We start from the raw sequence: 13,981 nt of genomic DNA on the forward strand, positions 1-13,981 counted from the left end.
GTGGACCTAGACAGACCGGCATTTGCATTTTCGCCGCAGATAAACAGCCGCTATGTCTTGTTTCTCATTCATCTTTGATATAAAGCATTTTATGTACTGATTCCGTTTATATTTAGTCTTTTCCCTCCAATATGTTTGTTTTTAGTGGCAAGAAAAGAGATTCGCTGTCAACAGCAATGGAATGACATCCGTGAATGTCATTTATAAACGTTACTAGGCAACCAGTAGTGGGAACGCCCACTAGCAACTTCACCGCCAGCCACTGGCGACCTGCAGCGACAAAGTCGCTGGCAGTGTGTATGCAACTTGAGTCGAAACTTTTCAACATGAGCGAGAACTCTGCATGATGCGTTGTTGCGAAAGCCTATCAGCATTGAGATTGTCCAGATGTCACTGACGTAGTAGCAGAAGAAATCAGGAAAAAATTTATGAGAAAATGGTTGTAGCGGTGTGTGGGCACCCGGAATTGTAGGACACAACGTCAACGTATCTGGGACTTCCACAACAGATACCTAGCAGCAATCGTTGTGATATCGGCCATGGTTGATGGCGGAAAGATAAGCTGTCGTAGAAGCCCCTCCTCCTGTCCTTTTCCGGAAGAGAAGGGGGAATACTCGCGGGTTCGCGTTACTCGTGCTCGCACGAGTTTAAACACAAATTTAACCCAGCAGTCAAACTCGCCCGAGCAATGCGAGGCAATATTTTTTTCCACGTTGTATGTGAAAATTAAATGAGTCTAAAATTAAATAAATAAATATGCATGATTGTGATGGATAAATATTCTGTATTTTGGAACTAACCTTTGTAGCTCTCTGAGGTATACTTTGGTAGTAGGAGGGCTACCCGGGCTCGTGAATAAAGATTTTATTGTCTTAAGCTTTACCACTGGAGTGGCCTGACTCATTTTACAGGTGAATTTCCCCCACATATCTCAGCTCTATAAGTCCATACAATGCAAGTGAATGGGTACCAAAATTTGTAGGTCCAAAAAGCACATAAAGGCAGCATTAAAGTCGTCCATACGACTGGATGGTGTCTTATGGATTACTTTTACGCTGTTTTTATGTGCTTTTTGGACCTTCAAAGTTCTGGTCACCATTCACTTGATTGTATGGCCCTACGGAGCTAAGATATTCTTAAAATCATTATTTGTGTTCAGCAGAAGAAAGAAAGAAAAACACATCTGGGATGGTATGTGGGTGAGTACACGATGAGATCATTTTCATTTTTTGGTGAAATATTCCTTTAAAAATCTGATCCAAAATGAGATGCACAGACCCATTTCACAGACTGTGATGGCGTATTTCCACCTTTATTTAGACGGTAAATCATGCAAACTTATTCATTTGATATTTTTTATTTATTTAATGTAAATTTATAACATTATCCTTTATGTTGCCCTTGCATTAATAAAAACAACAACAACAAAAAAATGGCCCTATACACATGGCATGCAGAGCATTTTATTTTCATGTCAGGGGTGAGAGAGACGGATAGAGAAAGAGACCACTGATGTACACACTCACTTCACAGGTGTGAGCCTTGTTTGCGTCACTAAACGACAGGAAGAGAAACTGCTGCCTGCCCGCCCCACAAGCCCAATCACAAACAACAAAAGCTCATCAAGCTAAAAGCACAAGAAAGCTCTTCTCCCTCTGTCCTTCATTACTAACAAGATTACTGCCAATTATGCTGTTTACACTTCAATACGGTAGCAGATGCAGTGGGAGCAGTTTGATTGGCTGTTTATTTGATTAAGGGCCAATAATGAGTACACATCTTGACACACCTCCTCACCTCTCTACCCCACATGACCCTTTAGAAACAATACAAGTACTTCAGTGCTGTTACGAAAGGCTAGTGTATAGTTAATTGACATCTCGTGTACGGTCAAGTGCTTTGGCCTTTTAAGAATTTTTATTTTGACCGTGAGCGCATTTGTATGCCCACTACAACTGCTTTGTGACTCTTTAGTACAGTACATGGACTTTTCGCATGTCTAGAAAAAACTGTCCACACGTACTGTGCTGATGAGGAAATCTGCATTAAGTGCACAGTGTGCAAGAAGTAGTGGCATACAGAAAACCTACTTATGACAGGGCGAAGGGCGGGGCCTGGTCGTGATTTTACACACCCGGTCCCTTATCAGGTGGCCATCTTCCGGGGGACGGAGGAGTCCCCTACCAACCACTGAAACGCGGCAGGGTCTGAGACCGCCAACCACGAGCGGGGAGGGGCTCACTGCTGACCACCTGGAGCGGGAGAACCGCTGCCAGGAGCGGGGGAGACCCCTTCTGTTTAATAAGATGTAAGCTTTTGGGTCATGTATCCGGAACCAAAACTGCACATCGATGTGGAGCTTTTGTTGATCTACGAGTGCAAAACACATTAAAAAGTCATAGCGGCAACAAACAAGCAGTGAGAAAAAAAAGCAAGTCAAGCTGGGAATATGATTAATATATACTATGAACAAATGGGCTGCAGACATACAGTGGCTGTGTCTCGTTTGGAAGGATGAGTACTCCGGAGGTCGCATTTGTCATTTCATTTTTATTTATTTTTTATTGGGAATGCAAAAAAGGTTAACAACTGTATAAATGTAAGTGCATATACATAAAAGGCATTGACAATAAATACAAAATAAGAAACTGAAACAAGACAGCCACGATGACGTATGCGACAAATGCGACCTCCAGAGGACGCAGCCTTCCGAACAAGACACAGCCAGTATGCACATACTATGCTGATGCTGAAATTTAAGTCACGTGCACAGCGTGCAAGATGTAACGACACACTCTTACGTTTATTTTGGCCTAAAATTCACATTAAGTACACATTTTGGCAATGGCAAGATGTTAAAACAATGCTCGCAATGTGTGCAACAATGTGTACATTAATTTCTTGTTTTTCCCAGCATTTAAAAAAAAAATGTTTGCTGTCAAATTAGGTTGAAAAGCACAAAAACTCACTGATCGATAGGATATAAGCACATACATGTGGAGCTGTTGATATTGTTGGTCTCGAAAGTGCATGACACATGCAAAAAGATGTAGCATTATCAAACAAGTGGTGCTAAAAGAAATGATTTGACAATCAAATACGTAAAAAAGAGGATATCTTTCAAATATACTGTATATCCTATTATTCCACAGCCCTCTCGAATAGCCAATTGTCAGTCAATTGCATAATGAGCACAAAACTGTAAATAGCTGTGCTAGTTTCATGACTCTCATATCACTCTGCGGTTTCTTCTTACATAATACAACAATATAAAGTCAAATTAATATTTCATGTCTATTCATTTATGTCTATTCACCTGCCCAGGCACTACAGTTGAAAATGTAATCTGTTATAGTTAAACATTTACAAAAATGTTTATTAAGTGTACGTTCACTGTAGATCTTAACTGAAAACCAAACAAAATACAGTAGCCATTTATTAAATGTGCTGATGTAATTTCTAAATATAATCCTGATAATGTTGCCGTTTAGACAGGGATATATATAGTGACTGACTGACTGTACATATACTTTACCTTCCTAGCACCATAATTATTACAACAGTTGTATTATTATTATTATTATTACTAAGAGAGGACTGCTATTACGATTAGTATACCATAAATATACACTTATCATGCTATTTTACTACCATAGATCCCTTTCAGGACAGTGAATACGCACCTGTCATCTCTATTAAAAAGCACATGAATGGCCAAAGCATTGTTTCGCTTGCATTCATGTATGCAAACCTTTCTTAGAGGCTGATAAATATATGAATAATTTTCACCAGCAACCTTAGTTGCAGATCTGGGTCAATTTGTCGCAATACAGTGGTGGGCTTCATTCCAACCCACTGCATTCAGAACGCTAGTGTGTGAGATAGATTGAGCGGTTCATGGAGAACAGACTCCTCGTGACAGGTAATCCTTTTATTTCCCCACTGAACTGTGTTTGTCACCTGTCAACGAGTGGCTGCAGTTATTCCCCAGTACTGATAGCGCTGCAGTTATGGACAGTCCTGCCAATATGAACAATTTACCCTGACAACAACCAGCACAAAGGCAGTAGAGGCGCAGACGCGACCTCTGAGACCGGCCATGTCTCTGAGCTGTCATATCCAGCAGGAGTCAAAGAGACAGGGGACAGTGGCGGAGAGACTCGTCCCCGTTCATGGCAGCAAGACCGCTTCAGACGAACACATTACCTTTCATTTTCTCAGATCTGATTTTCATTCTTCCAATCAGACTAGGTTTGGGCAAAATTCACAATTTAAGAATTGACTGCCTTTATTTTTATGAGTTTTATTGAAATGGCCATGACCCATAGGATGTCGAATTGAAACTTGCATTGGCGTGACTGGCAGAGGGATTTACAGAAGTGCAATTCAAAGACATTCAACACAATCACTCAACAGAGAAATTTCATTAGTGCAACACAACAACAAAACAGGCAAGAACAGATCACGTCTTAGGTGCCTGCTTAAGGTTTTCATGTTTGAAGTCTTTTCATGTTGTTTTTTTTGTAAAGTTTTGCCTGGGTTGCTCAGTGGTAAAAACTCCGCTACCACCCCTGGAGTTCGCTAGTTTGAATCCCAGGGTGTGCTGAGTGAGGTCTCCTAAGCAACCAAATTGGCCTGGTTGCTAGGGAGGGTAGAGTCACATGGGGTAACCTCCTCGTGGTCCCTATAATGTGGTTCGTTCTCAGTGGGGCGTGTGGTGAGTTGTGCGTGGATGCCGCGGAGAATAGCGTGAGGCCTCCACACACGCTATGTCTCTGTGGCAACGCGCTCAACAAGCCACGTGATAAGGTGCGCGGGTTGACGTTCTCAGACGCGGAGGCAGCTGGGATTCGTCCTCTGCCACCCGGATTGAGGCAAATCACTACGTGACCACGTGGACTTAATAGCGCATTGGGAATTGGGCATGACAAATTGGGAGAAAAAGGGGAAAAAATATTTTTTTTTATAAAATATTATGAAATATATATACACTGTAAATCAAATGAAAATTTCCATCAATGGTATTTCAAATAATAGATCCACAGTGTCATGCTTAAAGACATTAATGCATGAAATTCTATAAAGCTGCTTTGAAAATTGAAAAGCACTATAAAAATAAAAATGACTTGACTTGCTGGAATGCCCTACTTTTTTGTGCGTGAATACATGTTTATGGTTCATACTGAAAGAAAATTATGTTTTATTAAAAAATAAATTTAAAGCAGTCATAAGAATTTCTTTAAGTTTTGTTAAAACTTAACAAAAACCACACACAATACCTGTATCCATCAATAAAGCTGGCGTTAATGTAGTCCGACCCCTCCACACCTCTGATTGGCTGTAAAAACACACGGCTGGACTCAAAGGGCATGATGTTCACCAGTCGGTTCTTAAACTTGTTGCATGGCAGACTGGCACTGATGAATCTGGATGTGTGTGCTTTAGAGTTGGCCAGTTTCTGCAGTCAGAAAAGAAACTTCACTGTAAAAGTGTTTTGTCAGGTAACACAAAATGTGCTTCATGTGGTAATTAACCTGATAACATCAGGTTAAAGAAACGAAATACATTTTTAATGGTCAGATCAAGCAGAAATAGCTCCCAAAGATTAAACAACTGCACATTTTCGCTTTTTAGAGTGTATACAACACATAACACTGTATATTGCTCTGAAACAGCAAAACAGACTGATATTTTACAGAGACTATTCGAGATTATCTGTGTCCGCCCCTCCTTGTGTCAGTTCCATCTACTGATACCCTTGGTGAACTTTGAATAAATATTGTCTCAAATATTTTTTCAGATATTTGTGTACGCCTACATTGTTAGGCCCAAACGGGACTAAATTCTGAATCCCCCAGATGCTCAAAATGTGTATTATTGTCTTTTTATCTTCACTAATTTATATTAAATGGTCCTGGGATGTGACACATGTAATTTATTATATAATATACTTATATAAGTACAAATATTCCATGTAGTCTCTCAATTAATATGAGGTTGTAAAATACGGTGGCCCAGGGGTGCAGAGCACAACTAAATTTAAGTCACAACACAATAAAATGAAATGAAACAATAACACAATGAAATTAAGCCTTCTCTTTTCTAATAATTGTTGAGTTGTGACTGTTTCATTGTGTTGTGACTGTTTCTTTGTGTCTTATTTTTTTGTGTTGTGACTATTTCATTGTGTTGTGTTGTGACTGTTTCGTTGTGTCTTATTTTTTTGTGTTGTGACTGTTTCATTGTGTTGTGTTGTGACTGTTTCGTTGTGTCTTATTTTTTTGTGTTGTGACTGTTTCATTGTGTTGTGTTGTGACTGTTTCGTTGTGTCTTTTTTTGTGTTGTGACTGTTTCATTGTGTTGTGTTGTGACTGTTTCATTGTGTTGTGACTGTTTCTTTGTGTCTTATTTTTTTGTGTTGTGACTGTTTCATTGTGTTGTGTTGTGACTGTTTCGTTGTGTCTTATTTTTTTGTGTTGTGACTGTTTCATTGTGTTGTGTTGTGACTGTTTCGTTGTGTCTTTTTTTGTGTTGTGACTGTTTCATTGTGTTGTGTTGTGACTGTTTCATTGTGTCTTATTTTTTTGTGTTGTGACTGTTTCATTGTGTCTTATTTTTTTGTGTTGTGACTGTTTCATTGTGTCTTATTTTTTCGTGTTGTGACTGTTTCATTGTGTTGTGTCTTAATTTTGTGGTGTTGTGACTGTTTCATTGTGTTGTGTTGTGACTGTTTCATTGTGTTGTGTCTTAATTTTGTGGTGTTGTGACTGTTTCATTGTGTTGTGTCTTAATTTTGTTGTGTTGTGACTGATTCATTGTGTTGTGTTGTGACTGTTTCGTTGTGTTGTGTCTTAATTTTGTTGTGTTGTGACTGTTTCATTGCGTTGTGTTGTGACTGTTTCATTGTGTGGTGTTGTGACTGTTTCGTTGTGTTGTGTCTTAATTTTGTGGTGTTGTGACTGTTTCGTTGTGTTGTGTTGTGACTGTTTCATTGTGTTGTGTCTTAATTTTGTGGTGTTGTGACTGTTTCGTTGTGTTGTGTCTTAATTTTGTGGTGTTGTGACTGTTTCGTTGTGTTGTGTCTTAATTTTGTGGTGTTGTGACTGTTTCGTTGTGTTGTGTCTTAATTTTGTGGTGTTGTGACTGTTTCGTTGTGTTGTGACTGTTTCATTGTGTTGTGTCTTAATTTTGTGGTGTTGTGACTGTTTCATTGTGTTGTAACTGTTTCATTGTGTTGTGTTGTGACTGTTTCATTGTGTTGTGTCTTAATTTTGTGGTGTTGTGACTGTTTCATTGTGTTGTGTCTTAATTTTGTGGTGTTGTGACTGTTTCATTGTGTTGTGTCTTAATTTTGTGGTGTTGTGACTGTTTCATTGTGTTGTGTCTTAATTTCGTTGTGTTGTGACTGTTTCATTGTGTTGTGTCTTAATTTTGTGGTGTTGTGACTGTTTCATTGTGTTGTGTCTTAATTTTGTGGTGTTGTGACTGTTTCATTGTGTTGTGTCTTAATTTTGTGGTGTTGTGACTGTTTCATTGTGTTGTGTCTTAATTTTGTTGTGTTGTGACTGTTTCATTGTGTTGTGTCTTAATTTTGTTGTGTTGTGACTGTTTCATTGTGTTGTGTTGTGACTGTTTCATTGTGTCTTAATTTTGTGGTGTTGTGACTGTTTCGTTGTGTTGTGACTGTTTCATTGTGTTGTGTCTTAATTTTTTGGTGTTGTGACTGTTTCATTGTGTTGTGTCTTAATTTTGTTGTGTTGTGACTGTTTCATTGTGTTGTGTCTTAATTTTGTTGTGTTGTGACTGTTTCATTGTGTTGTGTTGTGACTGTTTCATTGTGTCTTAATTTTGTGGTGTTGTGACTGTTTCGTTGTGTTGTGACTGTTTCATTGTGTTGTGTCTTAATTTTGTGGTGTTGTGACTGTTTCATTGTGTTGTAACTGTTTCATTGTGTTGTGTTGTGACTGTTTCATTGTGTTGTGTCTTAATTTTGTGGTGTTGTGACTGTTTCATTGTGTTGTGACTGTTTCATTGTGTTGTGTCTTAATTTTGTGGTGTTGTGACTGTTTCATTGTGTTGTGTCTTAATTTTGTGGTGTTGTGACTGTTTCATTGTGTTGTGTCTTAATTTCGTTGTGTTGTGACTGTTTCATTGTGTTGTGTCTTAATTTTGTGGTGTTGTGACTGTTTCATTGTGTTGTGTCTTAATTTTGTGGTGTTGTGACTGTTTCATTGTGTTGTGTCTTAATTTTGTGGTGTTGTGACTGTTTCATTGTGTTGTGTCTTAATTTTTTGGTGTTGTGACTGTTTCATTGTGTTGTGTCTTAATTTTGTTGTGTTGTGACTGTTTCATTGTGTTGTGTCTTAATTTTGTTGTGTTGTGACTGTTTCATTGTGTTGTGTTGTGACTGTTTCATTGTGTCTTAATTTTGTGGTGTTGTGACTGTTTCATTGTGTTGTGTTGTGACTGTTTCGTTGTGTCTTAATTTTGTTGTGTTGTGATTTAATTTAATTGTGTTAACAGCTTATATTTGCTTCGCTAATTTGGTTGTGTTGTGCACCCCTGGGCCACCACAGTAACAGCTGCAAGCACTACATTATTAAAGAATAAGCTCAACGCTATTTAAATAAAAGAGTCTAGAAAGCATGTCACACCACCGGAATTTCAAAAAGTATTTCCTGTCAACTAGCCACTTACGTGAGAGCTTTTGAAAGAGTTTCCTTTCTCAACATTTGACGTGTTTCTTGGCGGAGAATGAGGAGTTTTGAGTGGCTTTGTTCTCAAACTTCAAATAAGACTCACGGATCACGGGATCATGGGAATAAACAGCAGGGAAACCCAAACCTGTCTAAACACGGTTCTCAAAGTACTGTCCCTTTTGCATGTTCTACTAATGGATCAAATCATTGTCATGCAGCACAAAAGCCTGTGTCAGCTTCACAAACTGCTACTGAAACAAATTTGCACAACATCAAGCATCAAAATCCTGATTACACCCAATATGGATCTCTAATGATTCTGCAGTCAGAACATCTCTGATCCTCATCATCTGAGCTGTGAAGCGTCCCTCAGGACAGCTGCTGTGTTTAAAGCCCAGACGTGCAGCAAGAGGCTTAAGAGCATTTTCATGGATACAGCCACTAGAACATACAGACTGTCTGCTTCTCATTCAGCTCCTGGTTTACTGTTTAAGAAATTGTAATTTGGAAACAACGTGCAGTTTCTTTCTTCCTTGCTTTGGCAAGAATGTTACTGCTAAGTATTTTAAAGTATATGTCTTCTCTCTAGCAACAGCAGTACAGCTTGATCTTGTTACAGTGTACTATTATTATATATCATTATTATTATTGAACAAATCTAATGTAGTCTAACCAGTAACAATAAAAACATTCTGGTTCCTTAACAATTCCATTAGTACTTCTGAGGATACACTTTTAATTAAAGTCCCATTTATTATAAAGTGTTAAACATACAAATGAGAATCTTTTACTACTTAAGTCAGTTATTACACTGACACACATTACCTTTTTTAACTGAAGCACCATTTATTACAACATGTTGAACATACTGTACATTCAGTAATTACACTGACACGTTTGAAAAACAAAACGCAAAAAAAAAGTAACTTTACCATTTTAGAATTCATATTCGATTCATTTTCATATAGAAAGCATTTAAAAAAAAATGTATCACCGTTTTCTCCCCAATTTGGAATGCCCAATTCCCACTACTTAGTAGGTCCTCGTGGTGGCGCGGAAACTCACCTCAATCTGGGTGGTGGTGGAGAAGTTTCAGTTGCCTTCGCTTCTAAGACCTTCAATCGCTGTGCATGACACCGCGGAGACTCACAGCATGTGGAGGCTCATGCTACTCTCCACGATCCATGCACAAATTACCACACGCCCCATTGAGAGCGAGAACCACTAATCGCGACCACGAGGAGGTTACCCCATGTGACTCTACTTGGCCAATTTGGTTGCTTAGGACACCTGGCTGGAGTCACTCAGCACACCCTGGATTCAAACTCGTGACTCCAGGGGTGATAGTCAGCGTCAATACTCGCTGAGCTACCCAGGCACCTATGTAACACATTTGTAACATTTTTGTAGTAATTCTTTTTAAAGTACCATTTATTAAATGTAAGCTTTTTTGTAATGTTTTTACAAAAATCTTGTCAGTGTAATTTCTGACTTTAGATTCACTTTCGTATGTAACACAAAGTAACATTTTAGTAGTAATCTTTTTAAAATACTATTTATTTTAACATATGGATCTTTAAAGTCAATAGTTACACAGATTTAAGTCTTTCGAGTCTTAAGTACACATAACGCAGTAAGAGTAAATTTTATGTTGAGAATGACAAAAGTAATAGAATTGCTATTGAACTACTCAGACCAATTGTTAGATTCAATCTGATAACTCGCTTCGACCGATTCATTAAAAACAACTAGCTCATAAGAGTCAATTGTTCATGAATCGGACTAAACTTGCCCTGCTGCATGTTTGCTGTTGCAGGCAACCAGAGAAGACAATGTAATAGTAAGTTGTGTTGTCTTTGTATTATATCATTACACTAAGTCTTCCTTTCTCATCACACTGAATTCAGACTGCAAGTGCACAACTAAAACATCATTACTTTTGTCATGTTGTAAAAGATTCAGTTAAGGTGCAGCGTAAATATATTAAAACCAAATATGTTCAGATTGGCAGTGATGTTTTTGTTTCAGTGTTTTGCTTTTAGTGAGGAAAGAAACATAACTTGACATTGTAATCTTGCTATATTCAAATATGTAAGTGTACATAATAATGTGCGTGTGTTCTGACCTTAAACTCTAGCTCCATGGCGGTGACGGTGTCTCCAGGTGGGACCTGCGTGAGTTTTTGGATATGCGTGTACAGGCTCCTTGCAGGGACCTCTGTGTTCCCGCAGGTAGCGGCCTCCAGCAAAGCTTCATGGATGAAGATGTACTGATCTTCAGTCTGCACCATATAGTTCCTCTGTGCACGCATGCAGGTCACATGACCATAGATATCCACAGACTTCTCGTGTTTCATGCGCTCTAGCATGGCCTCTATTACGATAAAGCATCCTGTCCGACCTACACCAGCACTGCCATGGAGAAACAAAAGGGAAGACTTACATTTAGAGTGCACTTATGTAAAATATGTAAACCCACTAAAATGACAAAAAATAGTGTAAAAAAGTAAAAATGATTAATTATTGTGATTAAGATAAATGGCTGCTGAATATATATATTTTTACAGTGTGCGTCCACAGACACATGCACACGCTAACGGATAAGTGAGTTAACATGAAGTTATACCTGCAGTGTACCACCATGGGTCCTGCATCTAATGGGTTGCAGGCCTTGACTCTACGTAGAAAGGCTAAAATCGGTGTGGGGTATTCGGGAACTCCGTGATCTGGCCAGGCCATGAACTGGAACTGTCGAACTTCCCGTTTCTCACTGGATCCGTTCTGTTAGAACACAATTATGGGGTCTTATAATGGACAAAATGTTTTCGTTGCTCTTTTGAAATGAGTTTATGTACTACATAGGCAACATTCACAAAGCAAAACTTACTATACAGTCCACTCTATTTTATTGAAAATAAGCTGTAAAAACTATTCATTTAGATATCATTATGATTATGACATACAACACACAACTGCTTGCATTTATATTATACACTGCCTATTTCATATGCGAAAAGGTTAGCCAATAATAACATGGGTCATTTAGAAACTTAAAGTATTTAACATTTAGAAATCTTAAAGGTACAGTAGGAAAAAACAGCCTGTTTAATGTAATGAAAAATGATATTGACCATTATTGGTGCAAAAAACCTTGACTTATAGTGAAAAATGGAAATAAAATGCTAGAAAAGTGCAGAATACCCCCTACGCCAAAAAACAACCCAATTTTCTTTGACTCTGTGATAATGAAAGTGACTCTGACCTTATACAGGGCGAATGTTCTGACGCTGTAGGTGGCTAACTCCACTGTGTCCAGCATGGACACCTGAATCATACCATATGTTTCCGTCCCACGACTCGGCCAGTACTGATCACATTTCACCTATAATGAGGCACACACAAATACTTTAAAGATAAGATACACGCTGTGATACGTGTCATGATTTATACATTGTGATGCATCACAACATCTATAACTGGTTTGCCATTGAGACTGCAGCTAATGTACGAGAGAGACTCAGCATAGAGTCTCTTAAGGGAATATTCAGGGATTCTCTGTCTGTCTGTCTGTCTGTCTGTCTGTCTGTCTATCTACACATTTTATTGGGTTTTTAATTTATATATATATATATATATATATATATATATATATATATATATATATATATATATATAAATATACTGTATATTCACTCACAAGCCACTTTATTATGCACACCTGTTCATCTACTTATTCATGCGATTATCTAATCAGCCAATCTTGTGGCAGCAGTGTAATGTATAAAATCATCCAGATATGGGTCAGGAGCTTGAGTTAATGTTCACATCAACCATCAGAATGGTGAACATTTTTATCTCAGTGATTTCAACTGTGGCATGATTGTTGGTGCCAGACGGGCTGGTTTGAGTATTTCTGTAACCGCTGATCTCCTGGGATTTTCACACATAACAGCCTCTAGAGTGTAAACAATAACCAGTGAGCGGCAGTTCTGTGGACGAAAATGGCTAGTTAATGACAGAGGTCAGAGGAGAATGGCAGACTGGTCCAAGCTGACAGAAAGGCTATGGTAACTCAGGTAACCCCTCTGTACATTTGTTGTGAGCAGAATAGCATCTCAGAATGCACAACATGTCGAACATTGAGGCGGATGGGCTGCAACAGCAGAAGACCACGTTGGGTTCCACTTCTATCAGCCAAGAACAGAAAACTGAGGCTGCAGTGGTTCTACCATTAATGCACCTCAGCAGAAGTCCAGAGCTGTCAGAGCAGGTGATGTTTTTCCAATCATCTACCGTCCAGTTTTTGTGAGCCTGTGCCCACTGCTGCCTCAGTTTTCTGTTGTAAGGTGACAGCAGTGGTACCCAGAGGGTCCGCCTGGATCCAGCTCCATTCCTGCTTCGTGTTGGACTCCACTGTTACATGTCGCTGTGTGATGATGACTAATAGCAGCCGGTGCCAGCCAAACATCACTTCAGTCTATTATGATGGACTTCAGAGGATGAACTGATGCCAACTCCAACCATAAGACATGGGATACTTCATATGCCATTGCCTGAACCTTGGATTTAGGATAGACCTCACCGAAATGACCTGCAGGTTGAAATGCGAATCACCTCACTCATCACTGCCTGCATCACCTCGGTCTAATGATGGACTACACTCTTATAATGGAATATATAGACTATCAATTAATTGTCAACAAAAGCCTTCATCAGCCAACTAACAAGGACAATTGCATCAATGTGAACTTCTGCAGTTAATCCAGGATGAACTTCAAAGACATTAGCCATTAATCTTACAGTTCATACAAAATCTTTGTTTAAACACTGACCCTTAACACTTAATTAATTTAATCATTTTAAGCCATGACTTGCACTATACAAAAGTAATATTGGCATTATATTCATGATGTTAGTCAGAGGGGAACTGGCCCCCACAGTGAGTCTGGTTTCTCCCAAGGTAATTTTTCTCCATTAACCAACATCTTCTGGAGTTTTCCTTGCCACAGTCGCCTACAGCTTACTCACTGGGGCTCTAAATCCATCCATCCATCCATCCATCCATCGTCAACCGCTTATCCTGTGTACAGGGTCGCAGGGGGGGCTCTAAATACAATTATTATTTAATTACTTATTTTTATACACAATTCACAATCGTATTTGATAAAACTTCACAATGATGACTGTAAGACATTATACTTATTACAGTTTTATCTTCTGTTAATGCCTGATCATCTGTAAAGCTGCTTTGAAATTATATGTGTTGTGAAAGAAACTATAGAA

General features: G+C 38.7%; 1 protein-coding gene across 5 annotated transcripts in view; it reads right to left on the reverse strand.

Annotated features, from left to right (window-relative positions):
• LOC127647013 (receptor-type tyrosine-protein phosphatase F-like) overlaps positions 1 to 13,981 on the reverse strand; it is a 321,133-nt gene that overhangs the window by 10,256 nt on the left and 296,896 nt on the right. For all 5 annotated transcript variants that reach the window (XM_052131055.1, XM_052131057.1, XM_052131054.1 and 2 more), the window contains 4 exons: positions 11,961 to 12,080; positions 11,325 to 11,479; positions 10,825 to 11,110; positions 5,280 to 5,458 (listed from right to left, as the gene is read on the reverse strand). In XM_052131055.1, coding sequence (XP_051987015.1) covers positions 5,280 to 5,458; positions 10,825 to 11,110; positions 11,325 to 11,479; positions 11,961 to 12,080 — 740 coding nt within the window. The remainder of the gene's footprint in view (positions 1 to 5,279; positions 5,459 to 10,824; positions 11,111 to 11,324; positions 11,480 to 11,960; positions 12,081 to 13,981) is intronic.

This window comes from Xyrauchen texanus, chromosome 7 (assembly GCF_025860055.1).
Source record: "Xyrauchen texanus isolate HMW12.3.18 chromosome 7, RBS_HiC_50CHRs, whole genome shotgun sequence".
NCBI lineage: Eukaryota > Metazoa > Chordata > Actinopteri > Cypriniformes > Catostomidae > Xyrauchen > Xyrauchen texanus.